Source organism: Dendrobates tinctorius, unplaced genomic scaffold, assembly GCF_039654945.1.
Source record: "Dendrobates tinctorius isolate UK_male_01 unplaced genomic scaffold, ASM3965494v1 ptg000180l, whole genome shotgun sequence".
NCBI lineage: Eukaryota > Metazoa > Chordata > Amphibia > Anura > Dendrobatidae > Dendrobates > Dendrobates tinctorius.
In genome coordinates this window covers 116,549-143,497 of record NW_027361847.1, presented here as the reverse complement: position 1 = coordinate 143,497, position 26,949 = coordinate 116,549, and the positions used below count along the sequence as shown (strand labels likewise).

The 26,949-nt window shown below is 46.9% G+C and overlaps 1 protein-coding gene across 1 annotated transcript in view; it reads right to left on the bottom strand.

The window, feature by feature from the left end:
• The window catches only part of LOC141054910 (uncharacterized), a 108,346-nt gene extending 86,488 nt beyond the window's left edge, over positions 1-21,858 (bottom strand). Inside the window, 7 exon segments of the mRNA XM_073551812.1 lie at positions 2,299-3,715; positions 7,451-7,568; positions 7,691-7,788; positions 18,404-18,527; positions 20,480-20,659; positions 20,978-21,125; positions 21,732-21,858. Coding sequence (XP_073407913.1) covers positions 2,299-3,715; positions 7,451-7,568; positions 7,691-7,788; positions 18,404-18,527; positions 20,480-20,659; positions 20,978-21,055 — 2,015 coding nt within the window. The 5' untranslated portion in view covers positions 21,056-21,125; positions 21,732-21,858.
• Between the last annotated feature and the right edge of the window lie 5,091 nt (positions 21,859-26,949).

Below are 26,949 nucleotides of genomic sequence, written 5' to 3'. Positions count from 1 at the left end.
TTTTTCATTTAAGACAAATTAAATGAAGATAATAAGACCAAAGAATTTGTGTTTGCAATCATTTTCAGGAAGAAACTGAGTATTATCTGACAGAATTGCAGGGGTGTCAATACTTTTGGCCACAACTGTATATAACAAAATCTTGAGATGAACTTTTGTTAATGACCAAATACATATTTTCCACCAGAATTTGCAAAATAAATCTTGCCACATCAGACAAGGTGATTTTCTGGATTTGCTTTCTCATTGTGACTCTCATAGTTGTGGTCTACCTATGATGTCAATTACAGGCCTCTCATCTTTTTAAGTGGGAGAACTTGCACAATTGGTGGCTGACTACTTTTTTCCCCACTGCACATATATCACTGTGGCAATTATATCTCCATACAACACCATAATGCCAAATGTTCAAATGCGGCCAATTATTGCCAGACCTTTTCCCATTCTGATAGATAGTCCCAGGAAAAAAAGCATCCCCAATGCGTGTTTCACTTGTCTCTTAGGCCTGTTTCACACATCAGTTTTTTGGGTCAGTTTAAATCTGCCAAAATGGCGGAAAGCGGATCCGTTGTTGTACTGATGTGAATGGATGCCACCGGACCGTTTTTTTTTTAACGGATCCGATGGAGGAAGAATTTTAAAGGAACTGTAGCCCGGGAAAAAGGAAAGAGAGAGAGAATTTTTGCAGCCGCCAGAAATGATTTCAGGGTTAAATTTCCGGCTGACTTCATTCCTCCGGGCACGCGCACTATAAAATGCAGATCCTGCAGCACAAAAAAAGTTACATGGTCCGTCCGGGCATGTCGGCGGACGCCAAAAATTTGGCGGATCCACAAAAAAACGGATCCAACGGATGGCCATCCGTCAAGATCCGCCGGTAATGCAACTCAATGGAGAAAAAAACGGATCCGCCAAGCAAAATGGTGGATCCTTTTTTTGCAAAACGGCGGATTTTGACTGATGGTCACAGACGGATGTATGAAACAGGCCTTAGGTTTCTCAAGGGGAAGTGACTATAGAAAGTGCCTGCAGGACCTTATAATGCCGCAATCCCAATCTCGTGGCTATTGGCCAACTAATGGGATCGGACTGTCAGCGCAGATCGCAGCGCTCCCCTCATCCACCCACAGCCATCAAGCTGCAAATGCGCATGTACGGGAGCGAGGATGCGTTGCCAAGGATCCCAGACATGCACAGAGCAGTACTCAGACGCCGGGACATAGACGGGAGCAGAGCGGAGAACATGCAAACCGATACCAATGGAGGAAGTAAAAAGAGGGGGAAAAAAGAGCAGTTATGCCCCAATCAGAGTCCCTGGATGAAGCACCGAGAAAAAGCAAAACAACATATCCAATAATTACTACACCTCTATCTAACATTATCACCAATATCTTACAAACATATATTGCAATAGATCTGGATAATCAGATTTACAAGGAGAACCAGAGTCAAATATGCTAAAAAAAACTTACATTTTATTTTTACACATTACGATCAAATATAAGAAGTAACAGTATAGAAATATAATGGGTACATATACAGCTCAGTGATTAATCCCTAGGTATATAGGCCGAGGATTAGGTCAGGACATGAATTCCTATGGTGAATTCTGAAGAGACAAGTTGCCATCACTTTTCATCCAGGCGCTAAGAGCGCTCGTTATTGAAAAAGAGAAAGAAGATAGATGATGTATTATGTAACCAACTTATGTAACAAGGCCTAGAAGACTTGGTGCTGTCATTAAAAAATCAAGGAAGACATACAAAATGATAGATGAAGTAGCTTTTGATGTGGGGTGTACTCATTTTTTTTTTATCAACTAATTTGTGTAACCCTAAAAGATTTGGAAATGAAAGTTATATTAACCTATTTTATATGTTTTGATTACAATAAAAGTTCCATGAAGTGTTGGCAACATTTTAGAAATTGTACTTGTGTTTAGTGAGATATTAATAAAAATCTTACCGAACAAAGGGGGTGTACTCATTTATGCTGAGCAATGTTTATTAACATTTATAAAACACAGAACATAATCAGTTTCTTTCCTGCATGCCTTCTCTCCTGTTTTACAAGATATGATTTATGTATCAAAGATTTCCACCATTCTGAACATGCTTCTTTTCTTTTTAAAATCATTTTATTGGTTTTATATTTGTAACAGTTATAACTTTTGACAGCTCATTGTACATGTATTTGTAAATATACAATAATATTTGACGTTATTCTTTGGAAAGATATAAAGAATACATGTTATATTCTATTAGCCTGCTTCTCTGTGTGACTTCTCTCGTGGCTCACAAGACTTGATTTTTTGTGAAGCATTTCTCACAGATTTAACATGAATACGGCTTCTCTCCTGTGTGAATTCTCTGGTGTATAATAAGACTCCCTTTCTCTGTAAAGCATTTCCCACATTCTGAACAGGAATATGGCTTCTCTCCTGTGTGAATTCTCTGGTGTATAATAAGACTCCCTCTCTGTGTAAAGCATTTCCCACATTCTGAACAGGAATATGGCTTCTCTCCTGTGTGAATTCTCTGATGTATAATTAGATTCCTTTTAACTGCGAACGACTTCCCACATAGTGAACATGAATACAGCTTCTCTCTTGTGTGAATTCTCTGATGTGTAATAAGTTTCCCGTTATCTGTGAAAGATTTCCCACATTCCAAACATGAATATGGCTTCTCTCCTGTGTGGATTCTCTGATGTCTAATAAGATTACATTTATCTGTGAAAGACATCCTACATTTTGAACATGAATATGGCTTCTCTCCTGTATGAATTTTCTGATGTGTAAAAAGATTCGATTTTTGTGAGAAGGCCTTCCCACATTCCGAACATGAAAATGGTTTTTCTCCTGTGTGAATTCTCTCATGTTTAACAAATTGTGATTTATTTATAAAGCATTTCCCACATTCTGAACATGAATACGGCTTCTCTCCTGTATGAATTCTCTGATGTCTAATAAGATTTCCTTTATCTGTAAAGCATTTCCTACATTCTGAACATGAATATGGCTTCTCCCTTGTATGAGTTTTCTGATGTTTAATAAGATGGCATTTTTGTGAGAATGCCTTCCCACATTTTAAACATGAAAATGGCTTTTCTCCAGTGTGAAATGTCTCATGTGTAGCAAGACATGATTTATATAAAAAACTTTTCCCACATTCTGAACATGAATACGGCTTCTCTCCTGTATGAATTCTCTGATGTTTAATAAGACTCCAGTTATCTGTGAAGGCCTTCCCACATTCTGAACATGAAAATGGTTTTTCTCCTGTGTGAATTCTCTCATGTCTAACAAATCTTGATTTATATGTAAAGCATTTCCCACATTCTGAACATGAAAATGGCTTCTCTCCTGTGTGAATTCTCCCATGTCTAACAAATTTTGATTTATTTGTAAAGCATTTCCCACATTCTGAACAGCAGTATGTCTTTTTTCCTTTGCGTTTTCTTTGTGCTACCAAATCTGAGCTTGTAGTAAGTTGCTTGTCACACTGAAATCTTGTATCCACTTTGTCACCTGGAATTGTGGTAACAATGTGAGATTGCTCAGGAGAGGGTTCCTCATGATTAGGAGGAGTATAAGAAAGTGAAGTGCTGTGAAGTCCAGGAGGTCCATGAAGGGTAATGAGGTTTTCTCCATTAGACTGCTTCCCGATATCTTCTTTACAGTTTAGTGATAACCAGTTATTCTCACAAGGATTTCCTATAAGGATGAAAGATAGATTGGATGTGATTTTTTCGACAACACAAACGGGATTTCTCATTTTTTTTATGGAGCTCACAATGAAAACCCTCGTAAGTACCGGTAATAAGGAAGACAACTACATGCCATAACATTAACATGACAACGGGTAAAATGAATAACACTTATAAACTGGTGACATTGGCCCAAGTCAGGGGTGGCAGAGACTACACAGCAATACACAGTTCTTAAAGGAAACCGGTCATTACCCCACTAATGTACCACCAGTGCCATTTCACTCTCTCAAGTTTCCTATCATGCCCTTAGTGTAGATAAGTGTCCACGCAATTGAAAATGGAGCTTTAATATTTCAGTACCGTATGCAAATGAGATTGACTAATCACAAAAGTGGCCGTACATCCAGGAGCAGTCCAGCTCCAGCCACTGTAAATCAGGTCCTCAGTTTGCCTAACTTCAGACCCACCAACAGGGCGAGTGTTCAGGATTTCCTTAGTATTGCACAGGTCATAATTTCATCACCTGCTCAAGCATTAATTCCATCACCTATGTAATAATGATGAAATCATGAAAACTTGACCTGTTGGTGGGTCTTGAGGACTGGAGTTGAGAAACACTGGCCTAAGGGCATGATAGGAACCCTTAGAAGCCTGCAACAGCACTGAAGGCACAATAACCCCTTAAGGACCAAGCCACTTTGTACATTAATGGCCAAGCCTCATTTTAGAGTTCTGACCAGCGTCACTTTAAGAGGTAATAACTCTGGAGCTTCCACACATCCCAGTGATTCTAAGAAGGCTGTTTTTTGTGACATTTTACTTCATGTCAGTGGTAAATTTTGGTCATTTGCGTTTATTTATGGAAATATCAAAAATTTGACAAAAAAAATGTGAGTGTTTTGCAGTTTGCAAACTTTGAATTTCTGTGTCTTTATACCAGATAAGTAATAAATGACATTTACCACTTGTCTACTTTACATCAGCATCATTTTTAACTCCTTTCCGGCATCGGGCGTAATAGTACGCCAATGTCGTACACCCTCCCTTTGATGTGGGCTCCGGCGTTGAGCCCTCATCTTCTCCGGCACATGTCAGCTGTTTGAAAACATCAGCTCGGCACGCAAAAAATAAGCCCTCACCCAACCCGAGATCACGAAAATTGGAGACGCTACGGGTATCGGAAAATGGCGCAAGTTTTTTATTTTTCATTTTGGAATTTTTTTCCTGTTATCCAGTAGACAATATGGTAAAAGCAACGGTGTTGATCACAAGTACAACTTGTCCCGCAAAAAACAAGCCCTCACATGGCCATTTTGACCAAAAAATAAAAGTTATGGCTCTGGGAAGATGGGGAGCAAAAAAATGAAAATGCAAAACCAAAAATACCTCTGGTCATTAAGGGGTTAAAGCATATTTTTTTGTGAAGAAGTTACAAGGCGTAAAATTTTATCAGCAATTTCTCATTTTTACAATAAAGTGTACAAAACCAATTTTTTTTTAGGGAATACAACAAATTTGAAGTGACTTTGAGGGGCCTATGCGACAGAAAATCTCTAAAAGTGACTCAATTTTAAAAGCTGCACCCCTCAAGGTGCTCACAACCACATTCAAGAAGTTTATTAACCCTTCAGGTGCTTCACAGAAACTAAAGCAACGTGGAAGGAAAAAATAAAATTTTACTTTTTCCTACAAAAATATTATTTAGCCCCAAATTTTGCATTTTCACAAGAATAACAGGAGAAAATGGACCCCATAATTTGTTGTGCACTTTCCCCTGAGTATGCCAATACCCCATATGTGGGGGAAAACTACTTTTTTGGTGCATGGCAGGGATTGGAAAGGAAGGAGCGCAATTTGACTTTTGGAGAGAAAAATCGGCAAAAATAGATAGCGGACGCCATGTTGTGTGGGAGAGTCCCTGATGTGCCTAAACAGTGGAAACGCCCACAACTGACACAAATTTGGAAACTACACCCATCAAGAAATTTATGTAAAGGTATGGTGAGCATTTTGAAGCCACAGGTACTTCACAAAATTTTAAGACATTGGACTGTGAAAATGTATAATTTTCACAAAGAAATCATCCAGAGGTGCAGCGAGAAAATTGACTCCACGTGTTTCACAAAATGTTATACCAATGAACGGTGAAGAAAAAAAATTACATTTTTACCACTATAATGTTATTTTAGCCCCAGATTTTACATTTTCACAGGAGGAAATGGGTAAAGTTGACCACATCAATTATTACACAATTTCTGCTGAACGTGGCAATACCCCATATGTGTCTGTACAGTACTGCTCAGCTACATGGCGAGGCTCAGGAGGGAAGAAGCGCTATTTGACTCCTGGAGAACACATTTTCATAGAATAGTTTGCGGACTCCATATACAGAGCCCCTAAGTAGCAGAAGAGCAGAATCCCCCCTCAAGTGATCACATTTCGGGAATTACACCACTTGAGAATTTATCTACAGATGTAGTGATGACTTTGACTCCATGTGTGTTTTCCAGAAACGAGCAGCAATGGATGTTGTTAAGTGAACATGCAAAAATGTCATTATAGTGCCCGGATATATCGTAGAGCCTGGTATGTTGTAGTGCCTGTACACTGTAGCGCCCAGTACATTGTAGCGCCCAGTACATAGTGCTCCATACATTATAGTGTCCCGTACACTGTAGCATCCAGCACATTGCAGCATCCAGTACATTGTAGCGCCCCATACATTGCAGTGTCCCATACATTGCAGTGTCCCATACATTGTAGCGCCCAGTACATTGTAGTGCCCTGAACAATATGCTCAGCTCGTGCTTCTGCAGACACGTACCCTGTAAATGAAGTTGGGCTCCTCGATACATTAATGTTAAATGTATGGACCCCAGCTGCGGTTTAGGAACACTGTGGGGCTCTTGAGGAGGGTGTATTTGGATTTGGGAGCTCGTATTTTGGTGGATTTCTTTGTTGTTAGCCACGTCACTTTTTCAAAGCCTTTGTGCTATCAGTAATGTAGACACCTCCTACATTTCTGTTAACAAATGAGGAACCTTAGTGGGGACTTTTTTTCTCTGGGTTGACTAGAAGCTTTTATAGGAGGCATTTTGGGGTAAACAACATTTTGGATCACATTTATCCTGTGCTCCATGCTGAGCACTTACATCAAGGTTTCCACCTAAATCTACAAAATACGTGATTCAGGTAACATTTCCGAGGGATCCATTCCCTATAATGAGGCAGCAGTTACTCTGGACTCTGTCTGGCCTCTGTTCAGTGGTGTCCTCCTTTTCAGTGCTGCACAAAACTGTGGTCGATCGCCCTTTTATGCACGCTTAAAAAGACGCTCACTGCTGAACCATTGGACTGAGTGCGTCCACAGTGCCTCCATCTTCCTTATTATAGTGAATCTTCTGCCAGAGGTTCTGTCTGAATCACAAGCTCAGACATTTATATGGCAGCATGGGACTTATATAAGAAAAATATTAAAGTAAAGGATGGAATATTAAAAATGTATAATTAGAAAAATTAAATATGTGCTTCCTAAATCATTCAAAAGAGGTGTGAAGGCGGCCCCGTTATTCATCGGTGCACCTCCAGACTCTGTACAGGAGCAGTCGCGCCATCACCGGACACTTCTGTAGTGAGCAGTGAATAAAGCTTCACTGCACTGGAGACTTCACACGATATCACACACCGGTCATCATTGTCAAACGCCAATCATTATTACAGACTAGATATTATAACATACCTGTGGAAACATCTACCAGAATCTCCTCCTTCCCGTCACTCACACACGACTGATCCCCCCTCGTCATCGCTTCTTCTTCTGTCTCATCCTTCACTTTATTCTTAGTCGAATCTTCCTCCTGATATATCAGATGTAACAATCAGCACATTACAAGAAACCACCAAAATCTGTGACACCTATGACCTCGCTCAGAAATGTCCCCCCACATACAGATCTGGTACAGGGCTCAGCGCCGTCTACCTGATGATCCTCCAGGATGTTGTGATTCTCCTCTGGAGAGTCCTGGGGATAGAGAGGACGGGGACATCTCTCTGATGGATTTCTTTCCACGAGTTCATCTGTAGGAAACACACAGTGATGGAATACAGCGGCATGTTAACCCCTTCACCCTGAAGCCTGTTTTCATCTTCCTGACCAGGCTAATTTTTACAAATTCTGACCACAGTCATTTTATGAGGTCATAACTCTAGAACGCTTCAACGGATCCCGCTGATTCTGAGAATGTTTTCTTGTGACATATTGTACTTTATGATAGTGGTAAAATTTATTTGATATGACTTGCACTTATTTGTTAAAAAAACGGAGATTTGGCAAAAATGTTGAAAATTTTGCAATTTTCAAACTTAAATTTTTATGCCCTTAAATCAAAGTCATATCGCACAAAATAATAATAATAATATTTTTATATAGCGCTAACATATTCCGCAGCGCTTTACAGTTTGCACACATTTTCATCACTGTCCCCAATGGGGCTCACAATCTAAATTCCCTATCAGTATGTCTTTGTAGTGTGGGAGGAAACCGGAGTGCCCGGAGGAAACCCACGCAAACACGGGGAGAACATACAAACTCCTTGCAGATGTTGTCCTTGGTGGGATTTGAACCCAGGACCCCAGCACTGCAAGGCTGCAGCGCTAACCACTGAGCCACCGTGCTGCCCTAGTTAATAAATATCATTTCCCACATGTCTACTTTGCATCACCACAGTTTATGAAACATTTTTTTTGTTAGGTAGTTATAAGGTTAAAAGTTGACCAGAGATTTTTCAACAAAATTTGCAAAACCATTTTTTTTAGGGACCACATCACATTTGAAGCGACTTTGAGGGGCCTATGACAGAAAATACCCAAAAATGACCCCATTCTAAAAACTGCACCCCTGAAGGTACTCAAAACCACATTCAAGAAGTTTATTAACCCCTCAGGTTCTTCACAGGAATTTTTGGAATGTGGAAAAATAACATTTACTTTTCTTTCACAAAAATTTTCATGTAGACCTAATTTTTTTTACTTTCACAAGGGTAACAGGAAAAAATGGACCATGCATTTTGTTGTGCAATTTTCTCCTGAGCATGCAGATATCCCATATGTGGGGGAAATCTTCTTTTTGGGCACACGGCAGTGCTCAGAAGGGAAGGAGCGCCATTCCACTTTTTGAATGTAAAATTTAATGGCATAATTCGCAGTTGCTATGTCATGTTTGGTGATCCCCTGATGTGCCTAAACAGTGGAAACCCCCCTCAAGTGACCACATTTTAGAAATTATAACCCTTTGGGAATTTATCTACAGATGTAGTGACGATTTTGACTCCATGGGTGTTTTCCAGAAACAAGCAGCAGTGGATGTTTCTGAGTGAAAATTGTTGTAGTGGCCAGTACATTGTAGTGACCAGTACATTATGCCCGGCCTGTGCTTCTGGAGACACGTACCTGTAAATCAGGTGGGTTCTCTTCACTACAGAAATGCCAAACATGTGGGCGCTAAATGTTGTTTAGGCACACTGGGATTCAGAAGGGAGGGGGGCATTCGGATTTGGAATTTGCAGAATTTCTTTAGGGGAGCGTGAAGCCATTTAGCTTTTCCAGATCCTTTGTGCTACCAGTAAGGTGGAAGCCCCTATATTTCCTTTAACAACTGACAGACCTGAGTAGAGACTTCCTTTTCTGTGGATTGAGTTGATGTTTTTATTGGGAACATTTTACATAACTTTTGGGATCACATTTATCCGGTGCTTTACGCTGAGCACTTACTTTGGGGTTTACATCTAAATATCTGAGTGACGTGATTCAGATGAAACCCCGAGGGATCCATTCAATATAATGAGGTAGATTTACTCTGGACTCCGTCTGGCTGTTCAGCGATGTCCTTTTCAGAAGTGCACAAAACTGTGGCCTTTTATACAATCCTAAAAAGACGGACACCACCGGATCACCGGTCCTCTGGCATCCACAGTGCCTCCATCTGCCTCGTTATAGGCAATCTTCCGCTGGGGGTTCTATTTGAATCACATACTTCAGAGATTTACACAGAAACCTCGGTGTAAGCGCTCAGTGCAGAGCGCAGGATAAATGTGCGCCGAGCCTTACTGCGATCTTTGGGAGTGTGGTGCTAATGAAAATATGGATATCTTATAGCCTACATATAGTAATATATTGTTTATATGCTTTGATATAGTGTGGTCACTAGACAAAGGGTGGAATGTATTGCAAATATGAAAGATGGTTGTTTGAGTCCAAAACTATATATTGCAATATACTACAGTGTAATATCATTGATGCTGAACTTTGATACTGAGCCACAAAGTGTTTGCTCTGTGTTAATACCGTAAGACAAGGTTAATTTTTCTGTGGTGTTTGAAGCTATCCTGATTTGCACACAAGTGACCACTGTGATATTTGCTTTGTCAAACAGTGATACTGAATACTTTCTCTTTTCTATACCCTGCCAATTGGGTTAAAGGAATTGGGGGGTGGTTGATGGGAATTCTACAAGGAGCTTTCCAACTAATTCTGTGTGGTATTCTAATATATATACGAGTAAGAGTTGTGTGGTGTATTCTTACACATGTGCTGGGAAAAATTACAAAGACAATAGGGAAAATAACAACTGTACAGATGAATATTTATGCTGCTTGAACAAGGAAGTCTTGTGTTCAATAATTGTATGATGCTCGAAGACAAGGGAGACCAAAATGTTTTGGTGATCTCATGTAGCAATGGTCACGCATGACATCAATAATCAAGGACCGATTGTGATACAAATGAGACAAGTATGAGTGTGTGCCTGGGTTACGATAGGTATCCAGTCTTCAGAATAGGTGATTATGGAAGTCATGCTGCCCATCTTAGAGCGTTATGCTATGATCATGAAGAGTTAACTTTGTAACAAGCAGCATATGTTGAACTTTGAACAGTGACAGACAACCTTGATTGTTAGAGGACATGCCAATGGCAAGCAGATCTTGGGTTGTAATCAGTAGCAAACATCCTTCAAGCATTGTGCTATTGTTAAGAGACATGCCAGTGGCAAACACATCTTGGGTTGTAATCAGTTACAAACAACCTATTGCGCAATGGCAAGATACTGATGATTCAGCCTAAACATACTGCACAGATGTGATAGAGGAGGATGTGGGAGCTGTGTATAAAAAGGGGACCCTGTGTCAGCAAGGTAGGGACATTCCAGAAGGTAATCTGTGATGAGAAGACCAGAGTATTTTCTTCTCGCTGACCCTGTGGTCCTTCCAGTGGAGAAGTGATGTTACAATACTTGGTAATGTATTGATGCTTATTTCTCTATGTACTATAATTCACATGAAATGAATTAACAAAACAGGGTAATATTGTATCTGCCATTCCCTAATTTAGCATTATCCTGATGTAATCTTAATAAATTGTTACATTATTGTTTTACCATAAAACTGTATTCAGTGTGCCTAATTTGTATATTAGTGAGCGTTATGTAAGTAAGGGCGTACCCGCCCTGTCACTTTGACGTGGTAAAACAGGGAGGCAGAATTTAAAAAAAATCAACAGCATGTGAAGAACTAGTTTTCTTTATTTTTTGTTCCTTGTGCGGTATAAGTGATTAGATGACTTTATTCTTCGGGTCGGTGCGATTATAGAGATACCAGATTTATATCGGGTTTTTATGTTTGGCTGCTGTCACACACTAAAAGATATTTATTGCGAAAACTAGTTTTTGCATCACCATATTTTGAGAGCTATAATTTTTTCATCTTTCGGCTGACAGAGTCATGTGAGGGCTTGTGTTTTTGTGGGACGAGCTGACTTTTTTTTGGTACCAGTTTCGGGCACATGACATTTTTTGATTGCATTCTATTCCAATTTTCGGAAGACAGAATGAACAAAAACCAGCAATTAATTGCTTTATTTTTTTATACTGTTCCGCATGTGGTAAAATTAGTATGGCAGCTTTATTCTTAGGATCAGTAGGATTACAGCGATACCGCATTTATATCTCTTTTTATGTTCTGGCGCTTTTACATAACAAAAACCATTTTATAGAAAAATATAATTATTTTTACATAGCTTTATTATAAGAGCTATAATTTTTTTATTTTTCTGCTGATGGAGCTGTACTGCGGGCTTGTTTTTTGCGGGATAAGATGACGTTTTCAGTGGTACCATTTTTATTTACATACGTCTTTTTGATCGCGTTTTATTGCACATTTTATTCGGTGGTATGATGATAAAGCATTGCTTTTTGCCTCTTTTTTTACGGTGTTCACTGGTGGGGTTAACAAGTAGGATAGTATTATAGAGCGGGTTGTTATGGATGCGGCGATACCAAATATGTGTACTTTTATTGTTTTTTATTTACATAAATAAGTGTATTTATTGGAAATATAAATATTTTCTTTATTTAGGAAATTTAAAAAAAAAAAAATATCTTTACTCATCACTATATAATGTGTGATCGCTGAGCTGACACTGTGCTTAGTAACAGATCAGCAGCGATCTGACAGGCAGTGAAGGAGGCGTCTCAGGTCCTGCTGTCAGCAGGCGCTCGCAAGACATTTCCCTGCCGGACCCAGAAGGACCCCGCAGCCATCTTGATGCCGGGGTCTCCATGGAGACCCTCAGGACATGTCCTGAGGGATGCATGCAGGGAGCCGATTCCCTGCACGATGCTTCTCTATAGTGACCACGGCATGAGAGGGGTTAAACGCCCGTGACTGGTGTTAGCCCTGATTGTGGGCATTTCTGCGTGGAGTCAGCTGTCACATACAGCTGACACCCGCACCTGATCGCCGTGGCGCTCAGCGTGAGGCCGTGCGATCAATGCGCTGTACTAGTATTGCTGTTTGCAGGAACGCACCTCTCGCAGAGTACGGTGCATTTCGGGAAGGGGTTAAAGTTTGGACACCCCTGGACAAAATTACTATTATTGTGAACAGTTAAGAAAGTTGGAGATGAAATTAGTATTTTAGGCAAAAAAAAAAAAAAAAAGGAAAATTTGCCAGTGCAAAAGTTTGGGCACCCTGCATAGTTAGTACCAAGTAGCGCCCCCTTTTACAAGTATCACAGCTTGTAAATGGTTTTTGTAGCCAGACAAGAGTCTCAGTTATTGTTTCAGGGATTTTCCTCCATTCTTCCTTGGAGAATTCCTCCCGTTCTGTGAGATTCCTGGGGCGTCTTCCATCCTCTGCTATACTGAGATCTAACCACAGATTTTCAATGATGCTCAGATCAGGGACTGTGAGGGCCATTGTAAAACCTTCAGCTTGCTCCTTTTGAGGTAATCTATTGTGGATTGTGACGCGTATTTAGGACCATCATCCATTTGTAGCAGCCATCCTCTTCCTCTTTTCACCTTCAGCTTTTTTACAGATGGTGTTATGTTTGCATCAAGAATTTGTTGAAATTTTATTGAGTCCATTCTTCCTTCTACCTGTGAAATGTTCCCTGTACCATTGGCTGAAGCACATTCCCAAAGCATGATTGATCCCCATGCTTCATGGTTGGCGAGATGTTCTTTTCCTGGAATTCTGTGCCTTTTTTCTCCACACATACCTTTGGTCATTGTGGCCACAGAATTCCATTTTATCCTCATCGGTCCACAGGACTTGTTTCCAAAATGCATCAGGCTTGGTTAGATGTTCTTTTGCATACTTCTGACACTGTATTTTATGGTGAGGACGCTGGAGAGGTTTTCTGATGACTCTTCCATGAAGGCCATATTTTTGCAGGTGTCTCTGAACAGTAGAACAATGTACCACAACTCTAGTCTGCTAAATCTTTCTGAAGGTCTTTTGCAGTCAAGAGGGGGTTCTGATTTGCCTCTCTAGCAATTCTACAAGCTTTCAACAAGCCGTTCCTTGGTCTTCCAGACCTTATCTTGACCTCCACTGTTCATGTTAACTGATATTTCTTAATTACATTTCTAACCGAGGAAAGGGCAATTTGAAAACGCTTTGCTATCTTCTTATAGCCTTGTCCTGCTTTGTGGGCCTCCACCATTTTCAGAGTGCTAGGCAGCTGCTTAGAAGAAGCCATTGCTGATGTTTTTTGCCACAAGGTTAGAGGAGGCAAGGTTTTTATAAAGTATGACTGGGCCTTTCCTAACAATGTTAGTGAGGAAGCCATAACCATAACAGGCTAATAAAGGTCTGAAACTTTCGTCAAAGTTATCGTAGTTCACAAATCTCTGAGAGTGCCCAAACTTTTGGATTATCCTATTTTCCTTTCTGTAACTTACTAAATTAAAAAAAAATGATTAAACACTTTTTTTTACCTAAAATACAAAGAAAACACCAAGGTTACTTACCGGTAGCCGAGAGAGGGGATCCCCCAGTCAGGACAGGAACCCTACTGAAGATAAAAGGGCGGTACCTCTCCCTCGCATCAGTTGGTTTACAGAGCATGAGAGGCCCCCCGGGTTAGTACACATGGTAAAACTATCACATTACATTTAACTAAAAAAATCACCCAAACTATAGTGCACACCAAAGAAGTGATAAGGGGGGGGGAATATACAGGTGCCGTCATGGGCTCTGGAAAAACCGACTACCGGTAAGTAACCTTGGTGTTTTCCCGTCTCCCATGACGGCACACATGAGACTTTTCTAGAATAAGACACCTTAGGGAGGGACCACCGCTTGTAGCACCCTTTTAACAAAGGTTAGTAGAGGAAGACAGATCAAGTTGGTAGTGTTTAAAAAGGTTGAAGGTGAGGACCAAGTAGCATGCTTTACAAATCTGCTCAATCGATACCTCAGCCTTCTCTGCCCAGGAGGTAGCCACGGCTCTGGTGGAGTGAGCCTTGATGCCTTCTGGAACCGGAGCGCCACTTGCAGAGTAGGATAGCAGAATGGCCTCCCTGATCCATCTGGCAATGGTACTCTTAGCTACCCTGTACCTTTTTCTACTACCCTGAAAGGCTACAAACAAGGACTGATCTTTCCTCCACTGACTAGTTACTGACATATATTGTAATATGGCCCTCCTAACATCCAAAGTATGGAACTTTTGCTCCCAGGGTTTCTAGGATTACTACAAAATGATGGCAAGGAGATCTCCTGAGTCCTATGAAACTTTTGGACCATCTTGGGGAAGTAGGCCGGGTCTGGTCTTAGAACCACTTGGTCATCCAAAACTTGCGTATATGGAGGGCAAATAGACAGAGCTTGTAGGTCGCTCACTCTACGGGCCGATGTTAAGGTTAACAGACTTGTTTTTGCACTAGTCCCAAGACTTCTGTCTCAAGGGCCAGTTGTTGTTCTTGGTCTTTCCTTCAGGGTGTCAGTATAAAGGTTTGCCTGGGCGGACGGGTGAATTTTATTTTTAGACCGTCCCTGATTATACTTAGGACCCATGTACTGGGGGAGATATTTGCCCAAGCGGAAAGGAAGAAAGTCTCCCCCCTACCTCCGATCTGATGTCATTGGGGAGATTTTTTGGAGGAAGTAGAGGGCCCTTTAAACATATTGCCTGACCCTCTCTTTTCCTTAAAGTCCCAATCTTTTCTATCCCCCGGGGGACGACCCCTGTTAAATCGTCTCCTCCGAAAAGGCTGCTTTTTGGGTTCTCCCAGAAATCGGGGAAAGCTTTTCTTCCTATCCCCTGCGCGCTCCAAAATTTCCTCTAGTTTTTTCCCGAAGAGGAATTGTCCGTCACACGGAATGGAACAGAGTCTATGTTTCGATGGCAAATCCCCTGGACACCCTTTAAGCCACAGGGCTCGTCTTGCCGCATTTGACAAGCTCGCCGCTCTAGCAGTTATTCTTGCGGAATCTACCGAGGCATCCGCCAGGAAAGCTGCTGCTCTGTGTACCAGTGTCAGGTTGGACAGTATCTCGTCCCTAGGAGTTTTATCCCTGATCTGGTCCTCTATTTGTTGTAGCCAGACCATGAGGGCACGGGCGGTACAAGTGCCAGCTACTGCCGGTTTTAAGCCACCTGCTGATGCTTCCCAGATATGTTTCAGGAAACTATCCGCTTTTTTATCGAGCGGGTCTTTCAGCACGCACGAGTCCTCTAATGGTAGAGATACGTTTTTTGAGGATTTGGCTACGGCACCATCAATTTTGGGAACTTTTTCCCAGGTTTCTGAGTCTTTTTGATCGAATGGATACCTCCTTTTCGATGTAGAAGGTAAGGCACTCGACATCTCTGGTGTTTTCCATTCCCTGTCAATTAGGGCCCTTATCTTATCATTTACAGGGAAGGTGCGTTTTTTCCTTTCCTCCAGTCCTCCAAACATAACATCCTCCTGGACAGGATCCTCTGGGTACACTAAGAGGAGAGAACCTGCCGTCCTCCTATTACAAGACGAGTTACTGCATTTTTATTCCTTTTTTATATCAAGATAAATCTCAACACTCGCCTCGATATAAACACTAAAATAGGCAGAAAGTGCGCGGAAAGTTCTTTGTATCCGAAGGAGGAAAGTGCCCGTGTACGGCTAACGGTGACAGCGCTCGGGAGGACGGTGTTGTGGGAGCCCCCGGTACACAGCAGTTAGTGCCTATCACTGTGTAATATAAGAGGACACTAGAGAGCAGGCACCGGGGTCATGGGCGCTGACTGAGGGACACGGGGAGCCAGGGAGAGATTGTCTGGGCAGATTCCACAGAAAAGCCCCCTAATACATATTCTACTGAACGAACAACCCTTTACTGGAGACTTACACTGATTATTACCATCATTTTGCGGCCCGATGTCCCTGCAGGGCCAACACCTGCGTCACCATCCCACTTACATTGTTCTGCTCAGACCCCATGAAGAGGAAGAGTGGACTGCCTGACATTTTGCTGTCCTTGAGCCCAGAACACCCCGTCACGTGCATTCTGACGTCTCTTTAACCCCTTCCTGATATCTAGTGTTCATACATGGAGGATGCCAGGTGCGCGTCTGTGGAGTGAGCTCAGATTGCTGACGTTTAACCACTTCACTGCTGCCAACAGCCTGACAGTGCCATTTAAAGGGAACCTGTCATATAATAATGCCAATAGCCTGTAGATACGGGGTTAATCTGCAAGTTAACAGCATTTTGAACCTGCCCAGTGTCAGCACTGAGAGCCCCGCTGCCGGGAGGAAATGAACCTTATTCCACCCGGCAGTGTTCAGCTTCCAGTCATAGAGTTTCAGCAGGCGCAGCTACAGTCATCCCTCAGTGTATAGAGAGCGGCAGCAGTTACCGCGCCCCCGGCACTGACTGACAGCCGACCCAGCATTAGGGCTCAGCATTAGAGTCGGCTGTCAGTCTGTGTTGGCGCAGATTCAGCTGCTGCTCACTGTATACTGAGGGGTCACTGAAGCCGCATCGGCCGCACTTCTATGTCTGGAAGCTAATCACCATTTCCTTATTTGATATGTAAGCTGTTTTTTGGTATGCACCTATTCAGACTCGTTCTAGATGTGCGTCAGTTTTTTCTGTCATTTGTATGTTAGCTTTATGACTGAGCACTCCGCCCTTCAACAAGCTGTGATTTTAATTACATCAAATCACTTTTTGGTTTCTATCTTCCTATAAATATAGGCTTTATCTTGTTATTAGCCAGTAGTTCACATGAGGCAGTTAGAATAGGGACCCGTTGAATGAGATCACCTTGACGTTGGTGAATGGGCTCACATCTTTTGGCCAAATGTTGTGCTAAGAATCTCATATGTATTTTCTAGATTACAAAAGCCATTATGCTATTCGTACCTCATATATTTCATATTTGATATGCCTTAATGCAATTGAGTGCAACCATTTCCTTATTCGATATGGAAGCTAATCATTGCCAGGGAAGTAAAGTTAATTTCCTCCTGGCAGAGGGGCTCTCGGTGCAGGAGACGGGCAAGATCAAACCATTATTAACCTGCAGGTTAACCCCATGTCTGAAGGATAATGTTATTTTACATGACAGGTTCCCTTTATGTGGTTGGGTGCACTAGTCCCCTGCGCGGTGATCTGACCTTCCCCTCCAGTACGGAGAGTTCTGTGCTTCTACGCCTGCAGAGCGAGTGGTGAATAGACGCGGGGCCGGAGAACAGCTGGAAAGCCTCCATGTCAGACTGACGGGTGATCGGCTCCACCACGTTCCATCTTTCAGGACAGCGACTCGTGTCCCGAGGTCTGAGGGACGGTCCGGTGCCGATATTTATCCAGGACTTTATGCACAGAACGGAGAAAGTGATTTGTCACAAAGAAGAAGAGAGAATGAAGGAGGAGTCCAAGGAAGGTGACACAAGTGTCAGCCAAGAGGGAGGAGCCGGACACCAACCACAACTGATGACGACATTGAGCCTGCACCGATTCTAAGCGACGGACGAGCGACAGCGGATTAGGGGGAAAATCACCCGTACATTAACCCCGACTCTGCTGAGTAACAATCCACAACAGACTTAGGGACAGAAAGAACTCACAGAAGAGAACGGACAGAAGGACGAGACATCAGCAGAGAAAATGTGACCGATGCTTTAAGGAAGGAGAAAGATTCTGAAAGAAGAGAACGAAGACTCAAGACTGATGAAGACGAGACGACAGCGGAGAAACCGCGACTCACAGATCAGAAGAAAATAATCAGGGAAATGAAAGCTGTTGTCAGACGGAGAAAATGTAGAGAAAACCAGAGCAAGTCTGGAGAAAACTCATCTATTATAGGAGGACGCCGGAGAGACGTCATCACATCCACCGGAGCCAACAAGGAGCCTCGCTGCTCACCTCGTGGTGTAAGAGGCCGGCGCTCCTCCATCATCACGGCCTGGTACCGATCCTGGTGTCCTTCTAGATACTCCCACTCCTCCATGGAGAGATAGACAGCGACGTCCTGACACCTTATAGGAACCTGACAACAACGACACCGTCATCACCCAGAATCCTCCAGTGCTGTATAATGTCCCAGCAGTCACCTCTCCGCTCATCACCCAGAATCCTCCAGTGCCATCCTGTATAATGTCCCAGCAGTCACCTCTCCGGTCATCACCCAGAATCCTCCAGTGCCGTCCTGTATAATGTCCCAGCTGTCACCTCTCCGGTCATCACCCAGAATCCTCCAGTGCCGTCCTGCATAATGTCCCAGCTGTCACCACTCCGCTCATCACCCAGAATCCTCCAGTGCCATCCTGTATAATGTCCCAGCAGTCACCTCTCCGGTCATCACCCAGAATCCTCCAGTGCCGTCCTGTATAATGTCCCAGCTGTCACCTCTCCGGTCATCACCCAGAATCCTCCAGTGCCGTCCTGCATAATGTCCCAGCTGTCACCACTCCGCTCATCACCCAGAATCCTCCAGTGCCGTCCTGTATAATGTCCCAGCAGTCACCTCTCCGGTCATCACCCAGAATCCTCCAGTGCCGTCCTGTATAATGTCCCAGCTGTCACCTCTCCGGTCATCACCCAGAATCCTCCAGTGCCGTCCTGCATAATGTCCCAGCTGTCACCACTCCGCTCATCACCCAGAATCCTCCAGTGCCCTCCTGTATAATGTCCCAGCAGTCACCTCTCCGGTCATCACCCAGAATCCTCCAGTGCCGTCCTGCATAATGTCCCAGCAGTCACCTCTCCGCTGATCACCCAGAATCCTCCAGTGCCGTCCTGTATAATGTCCCAGCAGTCACCTCTCCCCTCATCACCCAGAATCCTCCAGTACCGTCCTGCATAATGTCCCAGCAGTCACCTCTCCACTCATCACCCAGAATCCTCCAGTACCGTCCTGCATAATGTCCCAGCAGTCACCTCTCCGCTCATCACCCAGAATCCTCCAGTGCCGTCCTGCATAATGTCCCAGCAGTCACCTCTCCACTCATCACCCAGAATCCTCCAGTACCGTACTGTATAATGTCCCAGCAGTCACCTCTCCCCTCATCACCCAGAATCCTCCAGTGCCGTCCTGCATAATGTCCCAGCAGTCACCTCTCCACTCATCACCCAGAATCCTCCAGTGCCGTCCTGTATAATGTCCCAGCAGTCACCTCTCCCCTCATCACCCAGAATCCTCCAGTACCGTCCTGCATAATGTCCCAGCAGTCACCTCTCCGCTCATCACCCAGAATCCTCCAGTGCCGTCCTGCATAATGTCCCAGCAGTCACCTCTCCACTCATCACCCAGAATCCTCCAGTGCCCTCCTGTATAATGTCCCAGCAGTCACCTCTCCGCTCATCACCCAGAATCCTCCAGTGCCCTCCTGTATAATGTCCCAGCAGTCACCTCTCCTTTCATCACCCAGAATCCTCCAGTGCCCTCCTGTATAATGTCCCAGCAGTCACCTCTCCGCTCATCACCCAGAATCCTCCAGTGCCGTCCTGTATAATGTCCCAGCAGTCACCTCTCCTTTCATCACCCAGAATCCTCCAGTGCCCTCCTGTATAATGTCCCAGCAGTCACCTCTCCGCTCATCACCCAGAATCCTCCAGTGCCGTCCTGTATAATGTCCCAGCAGTCACCTCTCCGCTCATCACCCAGAATCCTCCAGTGCCTTCCTGTATAATGTCCCAGCCGTCACCTCTCCGCTCATCACCCAGAATCCTCTAGTGCTGTCCTGTATAATGTCCCAGCAGTCACCTCTTCACTCATCACCCAGAATCCTCCAGTGCCATCCTGTATAATGTCCCAGCAGTCACCTCTCCGCTCATCACCCAGAATCCTCCAGTGCCCTCCTGTATAATGCCCCAGCAGTCACCTCCTCGCTCATCACCCAGAATCCTCCAGTGCTGTCCTGTATAATGTCCCAGCAGTCACCTCTCCGCTCATCACCCAGAATCCTCCAGTGCTGCCCTGTATAATGTCCCAGCAGTCACCTCTCCGCTCAGCAGCTCGATCATCTTGTTGCTGAGCTCCAGGATCTTCTTGTTCCTCTCATGTATCGGGGAGTGCGGGGGAGGCTCTGTGATGGGGCCCGGGCTCCGCCCTCCTGACTCCTGGAGATGGATGATGGGAGTCACACAGTCCCCCGATGTCTTCCTCACTATTGTGTAATCCTGTGGATGGAGAGAGACACTTAGGGAGAAGAATTCCTTCCCTACTCCAGATCTGACAATCAGTAGAAATCCCGGGATCAATAACCGTCTCCAGTAATCTGGGGCCATAACCGGGAATATTATTACACTCCGGACAGACATCCCGGCCCCTCTACAGCTCTTATAGGGAATCCCCATGACAACTCCTCCGGGCAGAGAGCTCCACAGAATCCCTGCTCTTACAGTAGAGAATCCTTCTCTCCTATTCTGGATTTCCTCCTCCCGGTGTCGGACTCGTCACATCACACAATAAAGCTGATAGAAATGTAGAGGAGTTACCTCTCCGCTCAGCAGGGAGATGATCTCCAGGGCGCAGTGGAATAATCTCCTGGTGGTCTCATCCCTGTCCTCGTCCATCCTCGGGGGTCATTCAGGAGGAGGAGGGATGAGCACTGGATCAGCTGGAGGGATCTCGTCCTGCCGGCGTCTTCATGATGAAGGAGAAGATGGAAATCACAGGGGACGAGAGAACGACAATCACTAAATTCTGCCCAAATATCAACATTTACCAGGAAGAATCTGGAGGAAAAGCCACAAAACTCCACCGCGGCCTCCTCCGCCGATCTGACCGCTCATTATCAGCCTCGTAGGCGGAGGATGGTCACCGTGGTAACTACACCGCCAGCGGGGGACGGTCACCGTGGTAACTACACCTCCAGCGGGGGACGGTCACCGTGGTAACTCCACCTCCAGCGGGGGACGGTCACCGTGGTAACTCCACCGCCAGCGGGGGACGGTCACCGTGGTAACTACACCTCCAGCGGGGGTCGGTCACCGTGGTAACTCCACCTCCAGCGGGGGACGGTCACCGTGGTAACTCCACCTCCAGCGGGGGACGGTCACCGTGGTAACTCCACCTCCAGCGGGGGCCGTGAGGTGAGGAGGAGACGCTGCACATCCCCCATACAATGCTGCCCGTCCCCAACACTGAGGAGCCGCAGTCACATGGAGCAGGAGCCTCCACAGGAACAGCTCTGATCTCCCCCCACACTCTCCTCTCACAGATTCACCACAAACCCTCCTGTCATCTCACCGGAATGGCGGGAACCGGAAATCTGCTGCTGGCTGACCCCAGAGAACACGAGCTGCGCACACCCGGGACGGAGAGGCTGCACTGAGCGCGGGAGGACCTGTGGTGACGTCACCGTCATGTGATCAGCGGGGGGGGGGGGGCTGAGGAAAAAAGTGGTGAAGGACCTGTGGTGACGTCACCGTCATGTGACCAGGGGCGGGGCTCAGGAGAGAGGAGGCAAAGGACCTGTGGTGACGTCACCGTCATGTGACCAGGGGGCGGGGCTCAGGAGAGAAGTGTGACGTCTCCGTCATGTGATCAGCGGGGGGCTGAGGAAAAAAGTGGTGAAGGACCTGTGGTGACGTCACCGTCATGTGGTCAGGGGGCGGGGCTCAGCAGTGGCGTAGAACTGATAACGGGGCAGTGGGTCATACACTGGTTGCTGCTGGTGACTGGTCCTCCCTTGTACAGTGTAGTGCAGCGCAGCTTCCTTGAGCTCTGGGCACAGAAGCAAATGGAAATCCAATATGGAGAGACTCCGGCTTCTTGGAAATCACAAAATGGAATGAAAAAGTCAGAACGTGGTAACCTGCAGAGCGACACGCGAGGCCACGAGCGTCTGACACACGACTCTGTGCTGTCTCTGGAATTTCACGTTTTCATTATCTATTTTCCAATACATTTTGCCATTTCCAGGAAGTTGGAGTCTCTTCACATCTGTAAATCCCGTGAGGCTGTGGGGGAGGGTGCTGTCACTGATGAGGCTGTGTGGGGGGTGCTGTCACTGATGAGGCTGTGTGGGGGGTGCTGTCACTGATGAGGCTGTGGGGGGAGGGTGCTGTCACTGATGAGGCTGTGGGGGAGGGTGCTGTCACTGATGAGGCTGTGGGGGGGGTGCTGTCACTGATGAGGCTGTGGGGGGAGGGTGCTGTCACTGATGAGGCTGTGGGGGGGGTGCTGTCACTGATGAGGCTGTGGGGGGAGGGTGCTGTCACTGATGAGGCTGTGGGGGGAGGGTGCTGTCACTGATGAGGCTGTGGGGGGGGTGCTGTCACTGATGAGGCTGTGGGGGGGGTGCTGTCACTGATGAGGCTGTGGGGGAGGGTGCTGTCACTGATGAGGCTGTGGGGGGGGTGCTGTCACTGATGAGGCTGTGGGGGGAGGGTGCTGTCACTGATGAGGCTGTGGGGGGGGTGCTGTCACTGATGAGGCTGTGGGGGGAGGGTGCTGTCACTGATGAGGCTGTGGGGGGAGGGTGCTGTCACTGATGAGGCTGTGGGGGGGGTGCTGTCACTGATGAGGCTGTGGGGGGAGGGTGCTGTCACTGATGAGGCTGTGGGGGGGGTGCTGTCACTGATGAGGCTGTGGGGGGAGGGTGCTGTCACTGATGAGGCTGTGGGGGAGAGGGTGCTGTCACTGATGAGGCTGTGGAGGGAGGGTGCTGTCACTGATGAGGCTGTGGGGGGGGTGCTGTCACTGATGAGGCTGTGGGGGGAGGGTGCTGTCACTGATGAGGCTGTGGGGGAGAGGGTGCTGTCACTGATGAGGCTGTGGGGGGAGGGTGCTGTCACTGATGAGGCTGTGGGGGGGGTGCTGTCACTGATGAGGCTGTGGGGGGAGGGTGCTGTCACTGATGAGGCTGTGGGGGAGAGGGTGCTGTCACTGATGAGGCTGTGGAGGGAGGGTGCTGTCAGTGATGAGGCTGTGGGGGGAGGGTGCTGTCACTGATGAGGCTGTGGGGGGAGGGTGCTGTCACTGATGAGGCTGTGGGGGAGAGGGTGCTGTCACTGATGAGGCTGTGTGGGGGGTGCTGTCAGTGATGAGGCTGTGGGGGGAGGGTGCTGTCACTGATGAGGCTGTGGGGGGAGGGTGCTGTCACTGATGAGGCTGTGGGGGAGAGGGTGCTGTCACTGATGAGGCTGTGGGGGGAGGGTGCTGTCAGTGATGAGGCTGTGGGGGGAGGGTGCTGTCACTGATGAGGCTGTGGGGGGAGGGTGCTGTCACTGATGAGGCTGTGGGGGAGAGGGTGCTGTCACTGATGAGGCTGTGGGGGAGAGGGTGCTGTCACTGATGAGGCTGTGGGGGAGAGGGTGCTGTCACTGATGAGGCTGTGGGGGAGAGGGTGCTGTCACTGATGAGGCTGTGTGGGGGGTGCTGTCACTGATGAGGCTGTGGGGGGAGGGTGCTGTCACTGATGAGGCTGTGTGGGGGGTGCTGTCACTGATGAGGCTGTGGGGGAGAGGGTGCTGTCACTGATGAGGCTGTGGAGGGAGGGTGCTGTCAGTGATGAGGCTGTGGGGGGAGGGTGCTGTCACTGATGAGGCTGTGGGGGGAGGGTGCTGTCACTGATGAGGCTGTGGGGGAGAGGGTGCTGTCACTGATGAGGCTGTGTGGGGGGTGCTGTCACTGATGAGGCTGTGGGGGAGAGGGTGCTGTCACTGATGAGGCTGTGTGGGGGGTGCTGTCACTGATGAGGCTGTGGGGGAGAGGGTGCTGTCACTGATGAGGCTGTGGGGGGAGGGTGCTGTCACTGATGAGGCTGTGGGGGAGAGGGTGCTGTCACTGAGGCTGTGTGGGGGGTGCTGTCACTGATGAGGCTGTGGAGGGAGGGTGCTGTCAGTGATGAGGCTGTGGGGGGAGGGTGCTGTCAGTGATGAGGCTGTGGGGGGAGGGTGCTGTCAGTGATGAGGCTGTGGGGGGAGGGTGCTGTCACTGATGAGGCTGTGGGGGAGGGTGCTGTCACTGATGAGGCTGTGGAGGGAGGGTGCTGTCACTGATGAGGCTGTGGAGGGAGGGTGCTGTCACTGATGAGGCTGTGGAGGGAGGGTGCTGTCACTGATGAGGCTGTGGAGGGAGGGTGCTGTCACTGATGAGGCTGTGGGGGAGAGGGTGCTGTCACTGATGAGGCTGTGGGGGAGAGGGTGCTGTCACTGATGAGGCTGTGGGGGGAGGGTGCTGTCACTGATGAGGCTGTGGGGGGAGGGTGCTGTCACTGATGAGGCTGTGGGGGGAGGGTGCTGTCACTGATGAGGCTGTGGGGGGAGGGTGCTGTCACTGATGAGGCTGTGGGGGGTGGGTGCTGTCACTGATGAGGCTGTGGGGGGAGGGTGCTGTCACTGATGAGGCTGTGGGGGGAGGGTGCTGTCATTGATGAGGCTGTGGGGGGTGGGTGCTGTCACTGATGAGGCTGTGGGGGAGAGGGTGCTGTCACTGATGAGGCTGTGGGGGAGAGGGTGCTGTCACTGATGAGGCTGTGGGGGAGAGGGTGCTGTCACTGATGAGGCTGTGGGGGAGAGGGTGCTGTCACTGATGAGGCTGTGGGGGAGAGGGTGCTGTCACTGATGAGGCTGTGGGGGAGAGGGTGCTGTCACTGATGAGGCTGTGGGGGAGAGGGTGCTGTCACTGATGAGGCTGTGGGGGAGAGGGTGCTGTCACTGATGAGGCTGTGGGGGAGAGGGTGCTGTCACTGATGAGGCTGTGGGGGAGAGGGTGCTGTCACTGATGAGGCTGTGGGGGAGAGGGTGCTGTCACTGATGAGGCTGTGGGGGAGAGGGTGCTGTCACTGATGAGGCTGTGGGGGAGAGGGTGCTGTCACTGATGAGGCTGTGGGGGAGAGGGTGCTGTCACTGATGAGGCTGTGGGGGAGAGGGTGCTGTCACTGATGAGGCTGTGGGGGAGAGGGTGCTGTCACTGATGAGGCTGTGGGGGAGAGGGTGCTGTCACTGATGAGGCTGTGGGGGAGAGGGTGCTGTCACTGATGAGGCTGTGGGGGAGAGGGTGCTGTCACTGATGAGGCTGTGGGGGAGAGGGTGCTGTCACTGATGAGGCTGTGGGGGAGAGGGTGCTGTCACTGATGAGGCTGTGGGGGAGAGGGTGCTGTCATTGATGAGGCTGTGGGGGAGAGGGTGCTGTCATTGATGAGGGTCCTGTCATTGATGAGGCTGTGGGGGGGAGGGTGCTGTCACTGATGAGGCTGTGGGGGGAGGGTGCTGTCACTGATGAGGATGCGGGGGGAGGGTGCTGTCACTGATGAGGCTCTGGGGGAGGTGTTGTGAGTTCATGTTCCGGTCCACCAGTTGTGAGTTCTCCTTCCAGGCTCCCTCTGGTGGTAACAGGAGGTAGTGAGGCTGATTTAATCATTAGAGATCTGCCACCTGATAATGAGGATGACGATTGGACTCCAGGAATCTCAGACTGGATTTAAGACAGCCGATGCCCTACTCTGGTGCTGGTGATTCCCTCTGGCTTGTCAGGTCTTGGTTTTCAGCTCTGTTCCAGTCATCTCAAGCTAAGTTTCTCTGCTAATGTTCACACTTGATTTTGTTGGTCTATTCAGTTTTTTGTGTGGTCAGCCAGCCCCGGCTGGGGCTGCGCTGAATTTCCACTCTTATTTATCTGAATTTGCTTTTTGCAGATCCCTGATCTTAACCACACAACTAGCAGTAGCAGTGGAGCGTTCCTATGATGTTCCTAGACGCCTCGTCACCGCAGGAGGACTACATAAACCTAAAGCAAGAAAAGGGAAAACTAACTGCCCCAGAGCAGACCCCAAAGGAATAGACAGCCCCCACACATGTATTGATGGTGAAACAAGATGAAAACACAAACACAGGTAGGGAAATAGGCTGAGCAAACGATGGGGCCCAAACTAACTAGAAAGGAAAGACACTGTTTGCAATCTGCCAAAAACCCTACACAATAATGTCCAACACTTCTGATAACAAAATTAACCCTGAAGTCACTAGACTTCTCCCACTATATCAGCACTCTGAAATATTCTGAGACAGAGCAAAAAGAGGCCAATCTAATAAGGGACTAAAAAGCAAATTGGCAAATACAGATAAACAAGAGTGGAAAGTCAGCACAGCCCAGCCGGGGCTGGCTGAACACACAAAAAACTGAATAGACCAACAAAATCAAGTGTGAACATTAGCAAAAACACTTAGCTTTGAGAAAGCTGGAACAGAGCTGAAAACCAAGACCTGAGCAGCCTGAAGCAATCACCAGCACTGACTTAGGGCGTCGCAGCCTTAAATCCAATCTAAGATTCCTGAGGTCCAATCGTCATCATCACCATCAGGTGGTAGATCTCCACTGACCAAATCAGCCTCACCACCTCCTGTCACCACCAGAGTGAGTCTGGAAGGCGAACTCACCACTGGTGGACCAGAGAATTAACTCACAACAGGTTACCGTGATGAGGTGGAGCAGCTTGGTATACATTTTTTTGCAAAAAACG